This window comes from Chiloscyllium punctatum, chromosome 39, assembly GCF_047496795.1.
Source record: "Chiloscyllium punctatum isolate Juve2018m chromosome 39, sChiPun1.3, whole genome shotgun sequence".
Classification (NCBI taxonomy): Eukaryota; Metazoa; Chordata; class Chondrichthyes; order Orectolobiformes; family Hemiscylliidae; genus Chiloscyllium; species Chiloscyllium punctatum.
Window position 1 is genome coordinate 41,760,131 of NC_092777.1, and position 23,874 is coordinate 41,784,004.

General features: G+C 37.9%; 1 protein-coding gene across 1 annotated transcript in view; it reads right to left on the reverse strand.

Annotated features, from left to right (window-relative positions):
* gps1 (G protein pathway suppressor 1) overlaps positions 1-23,874 on the reverse strand; it is a 46,007-nt gene that overhangs the window by 12,760 nt on the left and 9,373 nt on the right. The window contains exons 3-10 of the mRNA XM_072558526.1: positions 22,859-23,040; positions 17,332-17,496; positions 15,816-15,951; positions 13,026-13,103; positions 10,811-10,871; positions 6,179-6,264; positions 3,471-3,565; positions 737-842 (exon numbers count right to left, since the gene is read on the reverse strand). Coding sequence (XP_072414627.1) covers positions 737-842; positions 3,471-3,565; positions 6,179-6,264; positions 10,811-10,871; positions 13,026-13,103; positions 15,816-15,951; positions 17,332-17,496; positions 22,859-23,040 — 909 coding nt within the window. The remainder of the gene's footprint in view (positions 1-736; positions 843-3,470; positions 3,566-6,178; positions 6,265-10,810; positions 10,872-13,025; positions 13,104-15,815; positions 15,952-17,331; positions 17,497-22,858; positions 23,041-23,874) is intronic.

Here is a 23,874-nt window from a genome sequence, read left to right on the forward strand (position 1 = left end):
GTACTCAAGGAATTAAGAACCAAGTTAATGCAATCAAAACTCACAATTAAGCCCTTTCAGCCCTGGTACATTTTGAGGCACCTGCACTTGGCCAACATTCCTCAAGCGTGGAGCCCACATAATGTATGAAGAAATTTCTCTACTACTGAAGCATTAACTTGCCCCTCTTTGTATTAAAATTCTCTTAGATCAACATTTCATTAGCTTTTAAGATTAATTTGCCTCTATTTGTATCTGTGCATCAGCTTCAGGTGATGTGTGTGCTTGGCACATACAAGTACTTTCTCTAATTTCTAGTCTCTAATCATTAGGAAAATATCACTAAATATTGGTTAGATCCAGCGTGAATATTAAGTAAAATATATTGCATTATAATAAGAAGACAAGCTAAATGTAGACATAATATTCTCAAAATGAACTAATGCCAACTGAAGCAAAAACAAAGAAACATTAAATGCTCCACTTCATGAACATCTTTGTTAAGGCCCACGAATCAAGTTCCATACAAGATAGCCTGTTATTCATCAACACTGAATGGTCCATGTGACATGACCAGACCACCATGCCCATACCTGGGCCTTTTAATATATGGGTCAGTAAGAAACTCTGTGCATATATCTGCATGTGAAAGTGAAGAATGCATACAATCGATCACCATAAGACTACACACTCTTAGATCATCCTGTATTTGGAAAGAAAAAGTTACATTTTCTGATTTACTCAGATTCTGACTCACCTTCATTTCATCTAACATTTTCAAACAGGAAGCATATTTTGATTCATAAAACTTGAAGATGATGTCTCGAACTTGCGGCTCCAATTCAAGGAATAACTTAAAAGAGCTGCAGTGGAGAAAAATAAATGGTAAGATCAGAGGATGTTCTGCGCAATGTCCAATACTAATTTTTAAAAAGTTACAATAATGATGATCAAGAATAGTGATTTTTCTTTGTAGATTTCTATTTCAGTTATTTATTCTAACAGTACAGCTAAAGTATTTCAGCTTTGTCAAGAGTTACCTTCTTCCATTTTTCTCCTTTTTAGGCTGCTTTTGGCATGTACCATTTTTACACAAGACAGGGGACAATGGTGATTGTTCTTTGGACTTTTGGGCCAATGATAAAAAGACGTGCAAAATTCTAGGCTGCCTCTTACCACACACAATAAATGATTGCTAATGTAAACAAGGATATGCAGACTTTCAAGTCTGTTATTCTTTAATACATTCTGCAACATTTTGACAATTTTGTAACAGGGCCTCATTTTGCCAAGTGTGATTGGAGGGACCTGAGAGCAGCTTGCATGTCAAAGAGTATGTATGGTTAAACTTGTTGGTTAGATGTACTTTGATTATCTAAGGCAAATGTTTGCTATATTCTATAATACAAAACTAAATTCAGTACTTAAATTAAGTTTACAACTCATGAAGTGAGACTATACTATCCAGTGGTATAAAGAGTGTATGAAGTGGCTTAGACTCAGTGAAGAATTTGTGAACAAAGACTTGGAAGTATAGTTAATGATCCACATCTACAAAGGGAAAGGAAATGTTATTGCTACCATCAGTTGAGTTGGGCATCTGACAAGACAGCCACCTTGTTTGATTTTTGAATAGATGCCACTTTCTTTGCTGAAAGAATCAGTCTGTAAAATTAATTCTGTTTTACTGCATCTAAGTCAGTTGTACAATGGTAGTGATGCAAGTGATTAATGTGTTGTGCAAGAGGTACATGCCTCTTATGTTTTGGGACTCTTCGTGCTAGTTGTTTGGCCATCCTCCTGGAAAGTTTGTTAGCAAAACACAATTTCAAAATAATCATGGTGTGCAAAGTGTTTAAAAAGGTTTTGGACGGCTTCATTAATGACCTTCCCCTCTGTGTAAGGTCAGAAATAGGGACTTTTCATACGGATTCAGTATTCAATATTCAGCTCATTCAAAACTCCTCAGACAATGAAAGCAGTCTATGCCTTCACGCATTCAAATCCTGCATACCATTGAGTTGCTAAATGATATGAATTTTACTTGTTACTTAAACACCAAGCAAAGACCATCTTCAATTAAAGTCTAAATATCTGCATTGCCATGTTGAATCCTATATACCATTAATATCCGGGGGGGAAGAATTGGGTATAATGTTAACTAAAATGTTTAACTTAACTCGTGTTAAAGTTAACAAAATATTAATTCTGTGACAAAAAGACCAGTTCAGAGTTTGAGAATTCTGGCGAGGTAATTCACCTTCTGCCTTACCAAAGCATTCCCACTCTCTACAAGGCACAACTCAAGAGTGTGATGGAATACTTTTGATTTGCTTGGATGACTATGTCAACACTCAAGAAGCTTGGGAGTACCTACAATAATGCAGACTGCTTGACTGGATCATCATCAACCATCCCAAAAATTCATTCCCTCCCCCACCAATCTTAAGATAAATAACAGCAGCTGCCAAGGTTTCAAAAGCACTTTCCAAACCCACAAACTCTATCATCTAGAAGAACAAAGTAGTGGAAATGTCAATACTTTCATATTTCTCTCTAACAATACAACATCCTCCTCTGAAGCAATAAAACTGTCATTGCCTTTCAGTCAAAATCTTGGAATTTCCTAGCCAATAGCACTGTGGGAAGCATGCTTCAAAGAGCTGTCTTATTACCACCTTTTAAAGGAACTGGCAGTAATTGATGGCCATGCCAGTAACACTCAACCCAAGAATGAATTTAAATTATGCCTACTGTTTCAACTTTTTTTGCTGTACCATCAAATTCGTCTGGCACAATTATTTGAATTACTCTTTGTCTGTGTGTATCTCCTGTTCTGCTGCTTTGTGACTTTTTTTTCCTATTTCTACGCTCATTTTAATACATCCTAGATAATTGTGAACCTCTTGCCAGGTCCTTGAATTGGCAACACTACTTTCACTCACTTGTTTACACACTTGCTGCCCCTTTTGTCCAGTTGGGGGCAGTCCATTCCACTAATATATTACCATGTTTCTCCATTATAGTAGTTACCAGTGCGTCAAGGGATGGCATTGCTTTTCAAACTTACATCAAGTCAATCAATACAGAAAGATCGTGAAATCCACAACTATGCCAAAAATAAATTGAGCCAAAAGCATATTGATATGTATATCAGTTAAGTGGATCATTAACTATTTGAGATATATTGAGCAAACTTATGTATAGTCATTGATGATTTTTAAAAAAAATTTTCATGAATGGATTCACATTCTCAGCTATCATATCACTCAAACTGCTTGCTGCAGAGGTGTTTTTTTAAAAATGCAGCTGATAAATTTCAAAGAAATCCTGGTAATTCTCCTAAGTTTATAAGCTCCAGACAGGGAAAAATACAGCTAAAGGTGATCCAGTTACTTTTCTTAAAGTGTGCCTCTTCAATAATTTCTTTGAAAATGCAGAGAGGCCTATATCATTAGATTAACGGCTAAAGAAAGTAAAATTATTCTCACCTGCTGGAGATGACATTCCTTTGCAGTTCCTGTCTATCAAAAGTGGCCAGTGCACAAAATCCTCCATAAACTGCTACATTGCTGGGAGAGAGCAGCTGAAAGAAAATAAAAACACAGGTCAGGTTGAATTTATGACTAAGTGAACAGTTTTCAAATTTAACATTAAAATTAAACAAACATCTGTATTTATCAATTCCAACATTTCGTAACCATGGAAAGCCAACATTCAAATGTTCAATTTAAAAATTTTTGAAGTATGCACAAGAATTAGTACAATTAAATAAATTTTTAAAACTTCTGATAGTTGAGAGAAACACTACTCAAAGTTAGACCTCGATTTACTGAAGTAAACTGGATGAAGATTATTTGAAAAATCAAAATTGTGGCAATCCCAAAGTGTTGATTATTAAATATTAAAAAATAAATATTAAAAATTATTAATTTTTCCCCCTCTTATCAATAGCTACACCCAGTAACTTAAAGTATATCAGCTTGGAGGGCTGAAATCTGAACAGAGTCCTTCTGGTGTGATACTTTGTTGCATTCTAAAGACCTACAAACTCAGATTGGGCTAAGTGCCTCCAGAGGTATGACGTTGCCCCCCACAAGTTCTATGAAACAAGGGCACCTGCACAAGAAATAAGAACAGATGCAGCCCTGCCAAATCTGCAGAAATCTATTTCACCTTAAATTTATAAAATAATTGAGCATCCATACCCCCCCCCCCCCCCCCCCCCCCAGGTAGAGATTGACTAAGGTTCACAACGCTATGAGTTAAATAATTTTTTTAAAAATTCACTCATGATATGTCGGTGTCACAGGCTGAACCAGCATTTATTACCCATTTCCAGTTGCACTTGAGAAATTGGTGGTAAACTGTAAATAATCTCTCAAGTGCATGTGGGAGGCAGTTCCAGGATTTTGATCCAGTAACACTGAAAAAAATGCCTATATATTCCAAGTTACGATGGCAAATGGCTTGGAGGGGTACTTGCAGGTAGTGATGCCGCAGTGTGTCAGCTGCCTTGTCCTTCTTGATGGTGGTGATTGTGACGGTGAAAAGTGTTATTTAAAGGAACTTTGGTGAATTTCTGCAGTACACTTTGAAGATGGTACATGCTGCTGTTAGAGAGCATTGGTGGTGGAGGAAGTGGATGTTTGTGGATGTGTGCCAATCAAATGGGGCACTTTGTCCTGGTTGGTGTCAGGCTTCTTATATGTTGCTGGAGTTGGAGCTGCACCCATCCAGGGAAGTGGTCAGTATTCAATTACAAGACCTACATGCACCTTGTAGATGCTGGACAGATTTTGGGAAGTCAGGAGATAAATGACTTGTTGCAGATTCCTAGCCTCTGACTTGCCCTTGAGTGGAAGGAGAGGAATCTAGTTGCCATTGTTCATGTTGATAGGATATTCTGCTGAAAGACTTTAAACAATCAGGAGCAAAACTGAAAAGCCTCCAACGTAATAATCTCAAGATTACTACCTGAGCAATGTGCCAACTGGAATAGTGTAAAAGTCAAAGAGTTAAATGTGTGGCTCAAAGATTAGTGTGAGGGGAATGGGTTTCAGTTCATCAGGCACTAGCACTAGTACTGTGTCAGAAGGGAGTTGTTCTGGTCGAACTGGCTTCACTTCAATCCTGTTCGGGACCAGTGTCTGTGCAACTTGGGTTGTAGCTTTAATCTAATTAGAGGAAGAGAGAGTTCACAAGGAGGGAGATGTTAGCTTGAAAAGTTAAGGAAATTGGGGTATTGCACAACATAGTCCCAAATTTGGCAGAGAGGGATAAAGTGTGCAAGTATAACAAAAGCAGCAAAAATGATCAAAGGGGCAAAAAGTGGTTAAGAAACAAAATTACTGGCTTCTTACTTCAATGTGCATGGTTCTTGGGACAAAAAAAAAAGAATTAACAGTATAAAGAGAGGTTGCACGCATGATCTTTAGGCCATTATGAAGACAGTTGCAAGAAAATAAAAACTGAGAATTAAACATTCAAGGTATGTGACATTTTGAAAGGACAGTAGGAAGGGAAGGGTAATTGTTAGGTAACTGAAGGGTAATTGGGAATGGAAGGATTTTGTTTGTACGATGGAATAGGTACAACAGTGAGAAATGATCTTGGATTGGATGACGTAGTATTCATATGGGTGGATGTAAAAAATGCCAAGGGAAGACAATATTGGTGGGAGCAATCTATAGGCTCCCTGACAGTAGCTAGGAGCAAAAGTAAGGACTCCAGATGCTGGAGATCAGAGTCGAGAGTGGGGTGCTGGAAAAGCACAGGTCAGGCAGCACCTGAGGAAGAGGAGAATAGACATTTCGGGCAAAGGTCCTTCATCAAGAATGTCTCATTCCTGATGAAGGGCTCTTGCCTGAAAACTTTGTTTCTCCTGCTCCTCAGATGCTGCCTGACCTGCTGTGTTTTTCCAGCACCCCACTCTCGTCCCTGACTGTAGTTGTTCAGTAGGACAGAGAATAAATTAGGAGATAATGATAATTAGGAGATATTTTAAAAAGGCAGTACATTAATCATGGATGACTTAAATCTTCATGTAAATTGGAAAAAATCAAATTGGTGGAGGTGGTCATGAAAAATAATTAATGGAGCTTATTTGGGGTCATGTCCAGTCCGTCTGTGCATTTCAATCAGTCTGTGCAATCTCAAAGTTAAAAATTGCAACTGCAGTCATTGAATTGGACCTTACCTCAGGAAAGTCACAGTGATCGAAAGAAGCCAACAAGAAACATTTGGCAGCTTGCTTGTATTTTCGTGTTGCTAATTCTGCCAGACCTGTAGATACAGCACAATACGCAATTCAAAAGAAAGAGATTGGCATATATGTTCTCAGGAGATTAATACAAATTAGCAGGCAAAATGAGAGTACATCCACCAACTTCCTGACAAGGGTTGCAATGAAAATCAAGAATGTCAACCCATCTTAGGGTAGTATGCGTCATTTGAGTGAGTTGGAGGATATACACTTAAGTCCCAGTCTCGGCCTCTAACACGTAACCTAGTTTGACCCCTCATTACAATACCAGAATGATGCATTGTCAGAGGATCCCTCTTTTAGATGAGAGAATTCTTTATGTTGCACAAACTGGAAATATTACTAGTAAATGGAGCAAAAGTGATATGAGAAAAAAAAACACTCAGTGAACACTGTACAGTAATGCACTCCCTATGAGTGCGGTGGTGACAGGTTCAATCAAGGCATTCAAAAGGAAATTAGATGGTTATTTGAAAGGGTCAATGTTCAGGATTATGGGAAAAAGCAGGAGATTGGGTACTGGGTGATATGCAAGTTTGAAGAGCTGAACTGACACACTGAGCCAAATGGTCTCCTTTGAGCTACAAGCATGATGTGATTTTATTATGTACAATATCTCAGCATTTTGTCCAAAGAGTAGGGTACTCTATTAACCTCCTTGCTAACACTGATGCCTCAATTACCACTAAAATTGGTTAACTGGCCATTTGCCTCAAAGCTGCTTACAACATTTTTTTGGCAAAGTAACTGCTGTCGTGGCTATCAAACAACATGGCAGGATTTCAAAAGTGTTTTTTTTGCTTTTCGGAGTTCCTGAGGATGTGAAAAGTGCCAAATAAATACAACTGTGTCTTTCTTGCATTCCATATGTTGAATTCTGCTCTTAAACCATCCCATAAAAAGTTATTTTGAGTAACAAATAATTTTCTAGGCAAATTGAAAGTATTAAAGTACTTATAGACTAAACAGTAGAAAAACTGAGGTTCAAGTTTTATTTAAAACTCTACAAAACTGATTGAATTATATCTCTTGTTCAGTCTGAGAAATCCTTTGCGAGGTTATCTTGAAATATATGTATGCTGATGGATTCTTTTAGCAGGGTAAGGTCACCGACTCAGAGATCCTGCAGCTTGCACATTTCCATCAGCATGCACTCTTGTTAAGCCCACTTCTGCCTTGGTTCATTCATGGTCATACACCCAGAGATCTTCTGTACATAAAACTGACCCAGGCTCACAACTTCTTATGTCTCCTTACCTACACTATAAAACACCTACAAGCAAGAAAAAAAAAGTGGACAGTGACAGTGAAAACTGGAAGTTGGTCATTGATGGCTTTGACCTCTAGAAGCTGACTATTTGAAGGACAATATTGGAAGTGGCGAACAGAAATGAAAAGCTCAGCTGGTCAAGGAAGAATGCCCAGGAGAAAACAGAGGTCAGTTAATCACACATCTTCTTAGCTCACTGTATTCCCTTCCTCTGAAGCAAATTTGGTAGTTGGCCACGCCAGTGTGATGCTCTGGAGTCACAACAAGCAACCTTTAAGACAGCATTGACTTTCATACCGTAAACCACTATCTATCAAGGTGGAGGTCTACCATGGAGGAATAGGGTATACAGAAATTAACATCTTCTATTTGTATGGCATCTTTCACAACTCCAGCAACGACCGGTAATACCAAAAACTGCAAAAAAACAACAAAGCCAATGGATACATCAAGGGGACAACACTGGGACTAAATATTTTTAGTTTAACAAATGAGTAGGGGTTAGCTCAGTTAGTGAGTGTTTGGTTCAGAAAAACACTAATGACATACTGTTCAATTTCCATTCTGTTCATGGAGCCTCGTGCATTGCCTCATGGTAAAAATCATGGCATAAACCGTGATTTGACGTCTTTCAAGTAATTGAGGATGCTACCTGGAGAAAAAGGTCTAATGAATAGCTCAGCCACACAGATGAAAGAAAAGTCTCCTGTTTGCCTCAGAGTTTGTGCTGAGTCAGTTGGTCTAAACCAAATTGACCTCAGAAGCCTAGCTTAAGGATGGTTAAACTGACCACTATTGTTACAAAGACACCTTTCCTGGAATTGTGCATGTGTTGAGGTTTAGTAAAGAAAGAATTGTTCTTTCTGTTTCTGTCACCTAGCTCATTTCTGGAACTGTACATATTATGAATTTCAGTGAGGCATCAGACAATAATCAAAAGCGACAAAACAATATTTCAATAAGGAATCAGTGTCTCAATATACATTAAAAAAGGTAGAAAACTGGCAAAGAAAATAGGCAGAGGGTAGGAGAAATTGGAGCAGCCAATCAGATAAAGACATGTCATCAACACTAACAGGAAATAAATGTATAAAATTTGAAGAAAATAGGGAGGGGAAAGACACTCTGTCCTGGATAACGCTCAGCTTCTTGAGAATTAATGAAGTTGAACCCATCCAGCTCACTACTAAAATGCCTATCAAGTTGTAGACCTTCTTTGGAAAGTTAGGTTAGCCTTTCACTGTGGAATACCTGGCCTCTCAGCTGCTCCAATAAACATGGCATTATTGTGCTAATGCTTCACATGCAACAGGAGTGGTCTTTAGAACTAACTACTCTTCCAGAGAAGAGTCATATTGGACTTGAAATGCTAACTATTCCTCCCTCCACAGATATTGCCAGACCTGTTGAACTGCACTAGTACATTCTGTCTTTATTTCAGGCTTCAGCATACATAGTATTATGCATTTATGATCTATTTGTATGATTAGTCCTGTGATTATCTTTGGAATGTTAATCCTGTTAATAGGAATTCCATTTAATGTCAAGAGGACTCAACTTCAGAGAAACAGCCATGTTTAAACAACTTTATTTGTTGATCCCCCAAATGCATCCATGTTTTACAACTTAACTGTAAGTAATAATCAGTTATAAATTAGGACAGAATTGTTATGGACCAGAACCTCAAAATATATTAGAAGGTACCTCTAAAATAAGAAAAAGTTAAGGCTTAGGCTAAGTGTAAAGTGCTGCATTCCACATGCAATTCGATTGATCAAACAACTGTTTTAAGCAAGACTTTTTTTTTTAAACACTACAGTTAAAATACAGAAAAAAGAAAGGAAAAATTGGCTTAACTGTAACTCTATGGAAAGGCTTAACAAACTAATATGCATTTTAACTGCTACTAATTAACTGTTCCAATATAGTAACATCCCATAAATACACCCATGGTAAAGGCAAATTCAGTAAAATAGATAGTCTCACATGCAATTCTAGCAGCAGGAAGAGAACCCCTGTTTTTAGCTGTAACGGAGAGGGGAATATGAGTTTCCACGTCCAGCTACTAGACCTCAGCAAATCCTGAAAGCTAAAACTGGTTCTGTGCGAGTTTGACCCCAACCAATCAGATTGCTTTTATTATTTCAACTTAAAAAAAACACCCAAGGCCTCACAAACTGTTTATTGGCTTTGAGCTGACCACTTTCCACCTCTGTCTCAATCTTTTTTCATAAAACAACCAGGATCAAAATATACCTTTTAAAGCTATAACATCATCACAGGATATGGCTTTAAAATACTATCTGAATTAGATCTTCACACCTTCAATCAACATCAAGCTTCACCTGAAAACAGCACTTGTCATGCTTGACTTATGTGCAAAGGCACTGATGGGCAACTGGTAAAATTATATTTATGTTGTAGATATTTGGATATGATTTTTGAAAATTTTTAATCTAGGTAATTGTGTGGAATTATTGAATTGATCCATAACTCCATACTTAATTATCCTAGTTTCACCATCTTTTATTTCGTGTAAAATGATAACTTGCGGTGAAATAAGTTTCATTTAAAGTGATTCAGTTGAATTTTGCAATGAGTAGGCTGAAAAATATCATGGAATTTAATTTTATGAAAAATATAGATAACCTGTCACACAGATTTGTTTGTTAATTAGTAATAATGCAGTTAAAAGCCTTCAAAATTATCAAGTCCCAGTACATTAGATTAGATTAGATTATTTAAGTGTGGAAACAGGCCCTTCGGCCCAACAAGTCCACACCGCCCCGCCGAAGCGCAACCCACCCATACCTCTACATTTACCCCTTCCCTAACACTACTGGCAATTTAGCATGGCCAATTCACCTAACCTGCACATCTTTGGACTGTGGGAGGAAACCGGAGCACCCGGAGGAAACCCACGCAGACACGGGGAGAACGTGCAAACTCCACACAGTTAGTCGCCTGAGGCGGGAATTGAACCCGGATCTCTGGCGCTGTGAGGCAACAGTGCTAACCACTGTGCCACCGTGCCGCCCACCGTACAGTGACTCCAACACTCCAATTTACACAAGCAATTTCTCAAAGATAGCTCTGTAAGATGTTCACTTCCAAAAACAATGGTTACTCCAATTATAACGTTTAGAGCAGTTTTGGACATTTTGAGAAATATCATTTTTTTGAAAGAACTTAATTGCAGGTTCAGATATTGATCAGGGCTAACTTTTATCTAATTAGAATGCTTGCCTTCTTCCTCAAGGGATAAGAAGGTAGAAAATGACAACATTTTTACCAACCTGCTGCACATTTCAGTTTGGTCAGCACGGCTTGGTTCTGACTGTCCCTCTCACCTCTTTGCTGAAAAAGAAAGAATATATTGCCTGAGCGACCAGGAAAGTAAGTGAGCACCATTTTATCACACAAATGTTTCATCTTTTACCTTATGCAAGATCTAACTATTGTACATCAAAATACAAAATGTGCCTAGATGACATTGTTGAGCTTATACAAGAGTACAAGATGCTTCAATTATAGTGGCCTAGCCATTTATTGATCTGTAATGAATTATTCACAAACAGTACACTGAAATCTTGAGGTTTGTTTAAAAAGCTAGAAGATTGATCCCTTCGGTTAGGTAGGCAAGAACTTGGTAGCTCCTTTCAATTGATCTTATATACAAAATAGCAATAGGTACAGAAAACATAGATCTGGAACATGAATCAAACTAAATAAGGAGAATAGACCAGGAAGCAAAAGCAAGGACTAAGACTAGGAAAAGGGAAATTTAGAACTGATGAGACAAAGTTCTTCTTTGCATCTGGTGATCAGAACAGCAACAGACATGTGGGTAGAGAAGCATTCACAAAGCCCTGAAATATTTTTTTTTAAAGCAATTAGATGCCTTGATGGGAAAGCAACTGCAGTGATTTGCTGGACGAATGAGCTTGGTTGATCAAATGGCTACTTCATCCATACCTAATAAATGAGAGGTAAATAAAGACATGATGGTCTTATATTTTTTATTCAATCCTGAGATGTGGTCTTGCTGCTGGGCCAGCACGTATTCCACATATCTAGGTGCATCTGAGAAAGTGGTAGCGAGCCACTTTTTTGAAGTGCTGCAGTCAGTGTAGTAAAATATACAATCACAGAACTGTTCTAAAGAGATTTCTAGGATTTTGACAGACAACAATGGAGGAATGGTGAGATAGTTCCATGTATAATTGTATTAACTGATTGAATTAGAATATTTTGAATTCATATCCCTATAAACACGTACAGTAAATAAAACATTTGCATAATATACATACTTGTTGCTTAAAAATCCAAGTTCTAGTTGTTCCATATTTTGGTCAACATTTACCAATTTAAATTCCAATATCTTTCAAATTGCTACATCAACATTTATCTTTTTAATTTGCCAGGATCCAGAGATGACAAAGGTGAAACTGCTAAAAGCTAGATAGCTTTGAGGTGTAGGTTTCCAATTGTTTTTTCCCCCTGCAACACTATAAATTTGTTAAATGTGAAAAAACAGTTTGTATTCAACAAACTGTTGTCATCAAGGCACAGGTAGTTAATTAGTATATGTCTATTCAACCCAAGGTTCAGTACTTGGGATATATGTTTCACTAAACACTCCTGTTGCTAACCTTTTTATATATAGGCAAACCTAAACACTGCTTATAGTGTCCTTTATTACTGTGGAAGAGACTGGCACTTTCAATGTCAAGGATGCTGTTTCTTTACAAATGCAACCTGGCATCCCACATGCTAGCTTCCAAATGTTAATTGTCTCTAATCAGTACAGCAAAACTCAAAAATTGAACAGTTAAGAGGTTTTGGGGAGTACTCCCCATCACCAGAAAATGGAGCATATCTAAATATCCTCTCATTCTATTAGTAAAATAAGCAACATTTATAACTCAATGCAAGTTAAAATAACCAAGGCACCTCTTGAAAATCACCCTCAAAATAAAAACCTTCTTTGTAACATTTACTAGTCTATAAGTCAAAGTTTGTTGCAGTCACTTAGTGATCTATGCACCAAAGTTGCAAACACATCACATTATGCTGTACCATGTCATTTATTTTATGGTTTATAAAAATAACACTGACACTGATCATCCAACATGTAATAAAATTTGGAATCCAATTAAATACAATATATGAATAATAATACATTTTCCAGCAATTTGCTTGTTTAAAAGAAAAGTGCAATCCTATTAAGTCCTATCTTCTGATCAAACAGAGCTGCAGATTGGACAGCTAATAAAGCAAAGCACAAATTTTACCCACGTTATTTCATCCTTTATCACATTTAATACAACAATTAATTATTTGCCAATTCCAAAACAGTTTAAAAATTTCTATTTATCATGACTCCAACAAATATCACATACAGAATCACAAACAAGAGGGAGCTTTTAAAGTTGAATGCTGTTTACTGCCAGATCAGTAATTGCACATTAAATAAAGAAATTATGAACATAAGTTTAAAAATTCACTGACCTCTGCAATCTCTGGTGTAGATTCCGCTTTGCTTACGTAACTGAGAACATGGGACCAGTTTTGGAGGTAGATACTGACCTAACACAGAATTATATGCAATTTAAATATCTAACAGACTTCATATTATAACTAACAGCATTACTTACTGATCTTCCAATGCACATTTCATTCAGAGCAATTTATCTATTGCTTTCATTAGAAGTGCAGCAGGATGAAATTTACTGTGCCAAAACTGTTTTGAAAATACCAATGTACCTGCTGCAGGAATGTTCATGAAACTGGGATAAAACTTGAAAATTTTTCAGCAGTGTTGGCTGCAGCGATTTGGATGGATAATGAAGTTAAAGATAAGCTTCAGAGTGATGTTAAAACTTCACAGAGTCAAGATCTTACTGCACAAGGAAGTAGTGGACCCAGGTTTGTTATCGCATTGTGTCCTGTGTAGATGGATCCATGTGGAAGCACCAAGCTGTGACAATAGCTCGGTGTGAGAACAGATAGCAGGCTGAAGCTAGGGATTAGCATGAGTGTATAAGAGTAAGCTAACACACCGAAGCTCAATGCTGTTTTCTGTGTGGAGGCAGCTTGGACTGTTCAGGTGTGGGCCTTTTTGGGTTCGGAAGCTGAGGACATGCATGTTGAAAGCACAGGAAGATCTGGAGTGCAATGGAACCTTTAAACTAGCACAGACTTCCTCAACAGCAGGATCAGCATATCAACTGACTTCCCACAAGAATGCATTTATTAAATGTATTTTCTTTTGTGTAAACTTATTTTTGAAGCAGCAGGATCAGCATGTAGGAAATCATTGACATGCTGATCCTATTGCTTCAAAAATAGATTCCCTTGATTGTTTTCACAGAAACTGTAAATAATGTATTCTTGCTTATTAAATAAAACAGTGTTAAGTGTAGGATAACAATGCTACATACAACAGTTAAAAATATTATATATAGCATTGTAGTGAATATAAACAACTACAAAAGTGTGAACAAGGAATAACTGGAATTGTATCCCTGCACACATGGATTACAATTCTTTACTGATTTTTTTTCCTTTATCAATAACGTATTACAGTTATTTCAAACACTGTTTTCAGCTTCCAAAAGATCTTGGAGAAGAAAATATTCTTAGGAAGCTGAGAAAGTAGGAAAATCTTAAGATTAAAATAAAATTTAAGTTATTTTTGCTAAGGTTTTCATCTTGTAATCAGACAGAAAGACACACAAATGCAAGTCCTATACAAATGGCAAAAATGAAAAGCCTGTATTTGACTGATCACATGGCTTACAGAAAAATTAGGCTGATAGAACAGGGACATGAAATGAGCTAGTTTCTGGAAATGGACACTCTTGAAGCAGATAGCTGAATTTAGGGTAAGCGTCAAATCGAAACCATTGGAGTGATGTCAGGAAAGAGTCCTGTGACTCATCGGTTTTAAACAGAATTGATTTTGTTAACTGTGCCCCCAAACACGCTGCAGTTACATTCAACTGTCTTGAGAATAGTTTAGTATTAATATAAAGGCTGAGCAGCCGACCAAGGTCAGAATCGAAGGTTCTATAGTTTCATCGCAGATAGCTGTAACATGAGCTTCTTTCTTTGTTGAAAATATGATCGGAAAGTTTAGCAAACAAAACTGATAGCACTGAAAGCATTTAAGACCAAGGTGAGGAATATCAATACAAATACAATAAACAAACAGCAATACACCAAATAGCAAAGTGCTCCATTTTAGGGTGCACTGTCCAGAGTTAAATAATTGTCTCCCAAAAAATTCCCACCTTTAATTGTGTAATCACCTGATACTTGAAACTACTGTTCTAGGGGCTGGGTGCAGTGGCAGTGTCCCTACCTCTGGACCAGGGAGGCCCATGTTCAAGTCACACCTGCTCTTGAGATGTGCAATAACATCTCTGAACACGGGGAACAGAAAATATCTGAAACTGCCATCATTAATTCTGACAGGAGATTTTCAGACTATTAGGTGGAGTATATTAGATTAGATTAGATTCCCTATCGAACATATTCAAGCAATTGTCAATCATTTTGCAAATAATTCAAGAGAAAAGACAGAAGTCAGCAGCAAGAATGTGGAAACTGAAAGAATGAATTCGGTACAGACTTGAGAATTATTTGATTAAAAACATGCTATCAAATGGTAATGGGAGTCATTTGGTTCTGTGTAAACAGGCCCTTCGGCCCAACCAGTCCACACCGACCCATTTCCCTCTGACTAATGTACCTAACACTATGGGCAATTTAACATGGCCAATTCACCTGACCTACACATCTTTGGACTGTGGGGGGAAACCGGAGCACCCGGAGGAAACCCACGCAGACACGAGGAGAATGTGCAAACACCAAGCAGTTACCCGAGGCTGGAATCGAACCTGGGACCTAGATGCTGTGAGGCCATCGTGCCGCCCCAATAGCAGAGGATGGTTGGCAACAGAGGGGGAGGAAAAAAGGGAGGAGGGAAACAAACTGAGCAGAAATTCCTTTGTTGACACTATAATTAACAGAAAACATTTACAGGAAAACATTCTGCTAAGTTTACTACCATTATTCTCAGCTCAAAACAAAATCATTCGTAATTCTATTTGGAAATGTTGGCTGAAATTCAACATGTTCATTGATGAAAAACGGGACATTTTTTACTTTGATGCAGCTGATAAATGATTAACAAAGTTGGCAACATAACTTTGTTATTTCCAGTTCCATTTACTAGGCAATATCAATTACAGTTATATAATATGGCTACCGTTTAATTGGTCTATGTTCACGTACCTTGATGACATTTAGACACATGTTGATGACGTGCTTTGCACTTGTGCAATAGTCTCTGGCTCGTGAGTAACATTTCAGTGCATTACTAAGGTCTCCACAATCTAGGTAGTGATCACCAAGGTCATCGTGCCCTCTCCTAAGGGTAAATTTTTAAGGTAAAATGACAAATGATATAATCACTCAAAATTATTCACTCCTTGCCAAATAAAATTACAATATCACTTCTACCAAAGAGAGCCATTGTTTGTCACTTACCAACTACATTAGTGCATTCAGCTCAAAATGATCATAAATCAGAAGCAAACAAAGTGTGGACCATCATGTAAACCGTTCATTTCATTTGACAAGTGCTAATATTTTGTTCTTTATATAATATTCCAACTTCAATCTTCTAAAATTCAGAACTCTTAAATCCAACTGTCACTTCATGAGAACACAATGCAACACAGACATCATATTCTATGTAAAACATCATAGTGAAGCTTAAGTGCAACAAAATAAATTTGAGAAATTGCTCTTAGTTTATTATTTATTTAGGGACTATTGTGGGGTTCTTAAAATACACTCTTCTGTAAATCTCATGAGGTGTCCCTCAGACAGTAGTCTCAATGAACCCAGGCAGTATACCTATGGTTACGCTTTACTTCTGTCAATATGCTCCTGTTCAGTTCAGAGCATTGACTGTAATTTTCATGGGCAGATTTTTTGTCACAAATTATCAGTTTCACAATAAAACTAGGCTACAGTGTTATTGCAGAACAGGTAGCAACAAATCATCAGCTCGTTTTCCAACCTCTCTGAATTTAGTTGTCATTGACCTCAATGGTACACAGCAATCAATTAAGTAAGCAGTTAAAACTGTTTTGGCTAGGTCACAGCTTCTTTGGAACAGTTGCACAGAACAAGTGATCACAGCATTTCTTCTCTGCTAAATGTCTCACTCTTAGAAGAAAAAAAACAGTAGTTTTGGAGATAGGTTGCACTGAAGACTTTTGCTTAAGTCCTGAACTGGAGCTTGAACTCATAACTATCTCACTGAAAAATACTGCAATGACAGAACCACACCTTGGTTCACAGCCACCATTATCTTGAGGCATCAGTTATTGCTAAGCTGTGACTCTGTACAATAAAATGGAGAAACCAAATACAAATCATATTCTGATATCAGCACATAAATTTGTAACAATAAATGGATTTAAATGCTAACCAGTAAGCAGTGATTCATGTTAATCAATATATATGATAGCGCCGCTCCTTTTAATTAGGATAAAATTCTAGAAACTTAGTTGGATAACACATTAGTGTCTGACTTGTTTCAAACTTTTGACAAAAACACTAAATTAACACTCTAAGAAACCTGAACCAATTTGGGTTGATTACATAAAACTTACAACAGAGAAGAAACAAGCCATTTGGTTAGCAATTTGGCCTGGTTCAGGCATTGTTGATCTGAAATCAAACTGATTTTCAAAATTAAGCAGGCAAGACAAAAGCTGTACATTTCTAGGTTTGTTACCTGATGCTCTCTTTTATAGAATTGCCCTTGTAATTCTTTAGATCTGTATCTAATTTCTCCAGTTTCAGCAAAGCTTTCTTCCTTGTAGACTCTGCCCAAGCTGTGTCCAGTGTCGGGGGTTCCAGACCTGCCTCTGGCACTGCATCTGGCACACCCTGAGATTCTCTACAGGAAGACATTTTTAGATACTAATGAATGGATTCAGAGTTGCAGGACTTGAACTAAGTTTTACATGATTAGCAAAATCTACTTTTGAATATAAGTCATCAATGGCATCAGAATGAGCAATCAAAACAAAATTAAAAAGCTGTTAAGACAAAGAGTTGCAATATTGTTCACGACGTACTTCTACTTATTATGAACCTTCAGGAGCAGTCAATGAAAATCTCTCTATTCTTTCCCACCTTACTCAGTGCATGCATCAGCCACCCGCTGAAGACAAAAAGATCAAAATTAAAATAAGAATTTCTTAGCATTGGCACTCTGATCCATTATCATGACCAAAGTGCTTTTGGAAATATTGAACTTCTAATTCCAAAAGGTGTTTTTTCTTGGAAAGAAAAAGGATTGCTGCGGTCAAAAGATGACAGCGGAAGCAAATTTAATGAGAACATAGCAGAGTTATATGTGGACTCAAGGAATATCACACCTCTACAGAGTCATGGAAACATCAAAAAGAAAAAGAGATAACAAGAAGCGGATTACCAAACTCAGTTCTCAGCTTTGTTTGTATTTTACTATTTCTGAGATACACAAAAGGGGTTAGAAAAACAACTGCAATCATTCATCTGTGCGCTTTAGTGACCTGATAGACTACTGTATGGGCTTGCATGTTGTGCAGGCATTGCTTTAGAACAGCCACTAAACTCCTTGTACTGTAAGAAATAAAAAGGGAAAAGATACTTTCTTACTCTTAGTACTACCAGTCATTCACTGTTGAAAGGGACCAGGACAAAATAATTTCAATCAACCTGCAAAGCCAAGAATCTTAAAGTCAACTCAATTACTAATGTCAGCACTACTGGTACCATCCAATGTAACAGCCACAATGTTCAAATAGCTGTCCTGTCATTTTTTTTAAAAAACATTTACTTTTTTTTGGCTCACTTCTTATTTCTAATTTGTTTATAATGTATTGTGTTATTATTTCTAGTCTTTAGCATCTAATAAATACACTTTTTAAAAATGTAAGAAACCGATTTAAATTGGCTTTTTTTTAACAAGTACCAGGAGAAAGGTATTCACAAGGGAAGGAATCCTTTTCAAATTAATATTGTCATAACCAATAAAGGAGGCAGGTAAAGAAAGGAGAGGAGCCAGTAAATTCCTCCTCAACCTGGAGCTTAAAAATGAGGGATATCTCACCTGTAACTGTAACAATTTGGATCAACAGCTGGAAAGGCAGACACTATGTATTTCTGAATTTCTACTTTTTTGCTACTGACAGATAGGACTCTCAGTCAAGAGTACAAGATTAGAAAACGGAGTTATTTAGAGATGGTTTTGGCCCCTCATTCTCTGGGAGCCTTCTGTCAAGAGACAATAGCTCAGAAATTCTAACCAGATAGTCATTTCTGCAGGATAGATGGGAGCTGCATATTGGAATCATCTGGAAACCCCAACTCTGCTGACTCAAATGAATGGTCAAGGAAATTGAAATTTTCTTGGGACTCTATTTCCAAACCGGATCATTGAACTTCTGGCTATAGAATTGTAAACAACTAATGCTGAAGAGCGAGCGCGAGAGAGAGAGAGCGAGCGCGAGAGAGAGACAGCGAGCGCGCGCGAGAGAGCTAACGTTTAGAGACTAGATGACTCTTCATCAGAATGGGAAGAGCAAAACTTCTTCAGGGTAAGCATTCCTCGAAGAGGTAGGACAGTCGATTAAACACGATGTAGGAGCAAATTATTGCAGATGCTGGAATCTGTACTGAAAACAACAAATGCTGGAGATGACAGTGGATCAGGCAGCATCCATGGAGAGACAGCAAGCTAATGTTTCTGACCCTGAATGGAACTTCAGGGTTGATGGTTTGCATCATCGTGATTAAACCTAGTCTGGTGCAGCTCAAGAACTCTGCTATAGCATGGTAGTTTCTGCTGTAATTTCTGCAGAGGGAATTAGTGGGCTAAGAAGATGCATGTTTCCTAGACTCTTCTTTCTAAGTATTCTCAACCAGCTGTGTATTGGTTTCCGCTCACCACTTTAATGCTGTTCCCAATAGTCATAGAGTCATCGAGACGTACAGCACGGAAACAGATCCTTCGGTCCAATTTATCCATGCCAACTAGCTATTCCAACCCTTTCTAGTCCCACCTGCCAGCACCTGGCCCATATCCCTCCAAACCATTCCTATTTATAAACCCATCCAAATGCCTCTTAAATGTTGCAATTGTACTAGCCTCCACCACTTCCTCTGGCAGCTCATTCCATGCACTTACCACCCTCTGCGTGAAAAGGTTGCCCCTTAGGTTTCTTTTATACCTTTCCCCTCTCAACCTAAACCTATGCCCTCTAGTTTTGGACTCCCCCACCCAGGGAAAAGATTTTGTCTATTTATCCTATCCATGCCCCTCATCATTTTATAAACCTCTAGAAGGTCACCCCTCAGCCTCCGACGCTCCAAGGAAAACAGTCCCAGCCTATTCAACCAGTCCAGACAGCTTAGTTCCTCCAACCCTGGCAACATCCCTGTAAATCTTTTCTGAACCCTTTCAAGTTTCACAACATCTTTCCAATAGGAAGACGACGAGAACTGCACGCAATATTCCAACAGTGGCCTAACCAATGTCCTGTACAGCCGCAACATCACCTCCCAACTCCTGTAATCAATATTCTGACCAATAAAGGAAAGCATACCAAATGCCTTCTTCACTATCCTATCTACCTGCAACTCCACTTTCAAGGAGCTATAACCTGCACTCTAAGGTCTCTTTGTACAGCAACACTCCACAGGACCTTACCATTAAACGTATAAGTCCTGCTAAGATTTGCTTTCCCAAAATGTAGCATTCATCTAAATTAAACTCCATCTGCCACTTCTCAGCCCATTGGCCCACCTAATCAAGATCCCATTGTAATCTGAGTAACCTACACCTTGAATTTTGATATCATCTGCAAACTTACTAACTATACCTCTTATGCTCACATCCAAATCATGTGTATAAAAGAAGAAAAGTAGTGGACCCAGCACAGATCCTTGTGGCACTCCACTGGTCACAGGCCTCCTGTCTGAAAAACAACCCTCCAACACCACCCTCTGTCTTCTACCTTTGAGCCAGTTCTGTATCCAAATGGCTAGTTCTCCCTGTATTCAGTAAGATCTAAGCTTGCTAATCAGTCTCCCATGGGGAACTTTGTCGAACGCTTTACTGAAATCAATATAGATCACGCCCACTGTTCTGCCCTCATCAATCCTCTTTGTTACATCTTCAAAAAACTCAATCAAGTTTGTAAGACATGATTTCCCATGCACAAAGCCATGTTGACTATACCCAAATCAGTCCTTGCCTTTCCCAAAAAAATGTACATTCCTTCCAAAAACTTGCCCACCACTGATGTCAGACTCACTGGTCTATAGTTCCCTGGCTTGTCCTTACCACCTTTCTTAAACAGTGGTACCACATGAGCCAACCTCCAGTCTTCCGACATCTCACTTGTGACTATCGAGGATACAAATATGTCAGTAAGATGCCCAGCAATCACTTCCCTAGCTTCCCACAGAGTTCTAGGGTACACCTGATCAGGTCCTGGGGATTTATCCACTTTTATGCGTTTTAAGACATCCAGCACTTCCTCCTCTGTAACATGGACATTTTTCAAGATGTCACCATCTATTTCCCTAAATTCTATATCTTCCATATCTTTTTCCACAGGAAACGCTGACGCAAAATACTCGTTTAGTATCACCCCCATCTCCTGCAGCCCCACACAAGGCTGCCTTGCTGATCTTTAACGGGCCCAATTCTTTCCTAGTTACGCTTTTGCCCTTAACGTATTTGTAAAAACCCTTTGGATTCTACTGAATCAGTTGCCAAAGCTATCTCATGTCCCCTTTTTGCCTTCCTGATTTCTCTCTTAAGTACACTCCTACTGCCTTTATACTCTAAGGTTTCACTCAATCTCTCCTGTCTATATGCGCCATTCTTTTTCTTAACCAAACCCTCAATTTCTTTAGTCATCCAGCATTCCCTATACCTACCAGCCTTTCCTTTCACCCGAACAGGAATATACTGTCTCTGGATTATCGTTATCCCATTTCTGAAGACTTCCCATTTTCCAGCCGTCCCTTTACCTGCGAACATCTGCTCCCAATCAGCTTTTGAATGTTCTTGCCTAATACTGTCAAAATTGGCCTTTCTCCAATTAAGAACTTCAACTTTTGGATCTGGTCTATCTTTTTCCATCACTATTTTAAAACTAATAGAATTATGGTCGCTGGCTCCAAAGTGCTCCCCCACTGACACCTCAGTCAACCTCTGGAGGTTAATGCCATCAACTCCCAGTCGCAACACGTTCCAGCTTTATATCTTGCTTGCACGTGAGCTTGTAGCGGAGGTACAAATACCAAAGAGATTGTATTAATAGTTAATTCACCATATGAAAGGTCTTTGATAAATATGACCAAGCCAGTGTAGACAGTATTGGCGTAGTAAAGAATGTAGGGTGACAGAACAAGCAGGTGCTGACAGACTCAGCACGCTGCCCGAGTTCCAAGAGTTGGTGACCTTATCTTGCCTATGTCTAAAAATGAATGAGAATGTTCAGCCCTTCTGCTTAGCATGTGTTATCTATGTTTCACCACTGTTGAATGCATTGAGAACACAGGCTTGGTAGATTCATCATTTAGTATCCTCAGTCAGGTTGCTACTGCTTCTTATGTTCGTACTCAATTTTACAATGTAACTCTAGCTTTTGTGATGCATGTGTTGATTTCAGTAAGAAATGACAGATAGCTTAATATATCGAGGCTCCACAATTAACAACCTCCAGCATCACATAACCTCTCATAGCGTAACTGAAAGGCCTCTACTAAAGTTCACCAGTTCACTGCAGTGAACAACAGTCTTTCCCTGTGTGAAAGGAGTAGCCTTAAATTTCAGCTTCAGCATCAGCATCTGAAAGTAGCCAGTGTGTTTTGATGAACATAGAAGCAGAGAAAGTAACAGATTGGACAAAAGATTATAGGATGCAGAGATTGCAAAAATTGAACATAGATTCATGTAAAAACTTGTATCACTTATTGGTTTAAACTTCTGTATCACTGATATTCCATTCAAGAACATGATTAAGAATGAACAAATTATAAGCAATGCTAGCACACCAGATCAGTTGATAGTCAGCAACATAAATCTTCAAATGCTTTCAGTAAGATCAGACTACTGAAGAACATATATCATTCTTTCGACCTAGCCTCTTCTGGAGCAGTGGTAGTGTATCACCGAGCCAGAAGGACCTGGTTTATGTTCCATCTGCTCCAGAAGTGCGTAATGACATCTCTGAACAGGTTGGTGAGAAAATATTTACCTTGTGGCCTCTGTCAGTTTGCGATGAATTTCCTCATACATATCTACATTAAATGTTCTCTGAACAAAGGAGAGTGCCATCTTCAGGGCTTCGATGCGTAGTTGTGGACAGTGTTCTGCAATAAACAGGAGCCTCTCAATTCTCATTAAACCACTGTAACTGGCTGCATATTGCTCCAGATCCTGTAAAAGACATGTAAATATATTAATCCTGTGTTTATAACATGAAAGACAAGTTTGAACTTAAATGGAATAGCTTCAGACATCATAGTCTCATCTGCTTTTAAAAAGCTTTCAATATTTAATTTCCAATTTAACGTTCACCTACTGGCAAATCTAACAGCATCGCAATAGATTCCTTAATATAAACCACATTAAGTATCCTAAATCCAAATTTTAAAATGTTACTAAAATAACATTATTCTTGCTCTTTTCATATTTAATGTAAACACAAAGAATATAATGAAATTTAACCAAAAACACTATCGTTGAGTCAGCAACATCACTTTGAAACCTTATATTATACATACTGATTTAAAATATTGCACGATCAACAAAATGGGAGCATGTATTGGAAAGATTAACCACACCTGTACCCATTATGCTCAAACACACCTTAAGAGTTTACTCTTTAGCATAGCAAAACACCCAAAAACATCCCCACAGATGGTGGGGGAAAGAAAGAAAGAAACACAATCACCAAGCTTGGATTGGACAAGCAAGGTGCTGAAGTTAAGCTGTAGATGAGAAACAGGAAGATGGCTAACCTGTAAACTTGGTTTCATTACCACAATTATACAAAAAAAGGAGGAAAATCAAATACGAGATTCTCTTAATCAAAAGATTTAGTGCATAGAAGTGCAAAGTTATTTGTGACTCTCACTAGCTCATTACCTAAATAGGTAATTGTACTTATATAGCCTCTTCTATGGCCTAAGAGAGTCTCAAAATAACTATACATAATGAACTAATTTTTGAAAGACATAACTATTATTACAGAGATGCCAGCTCTTCTGC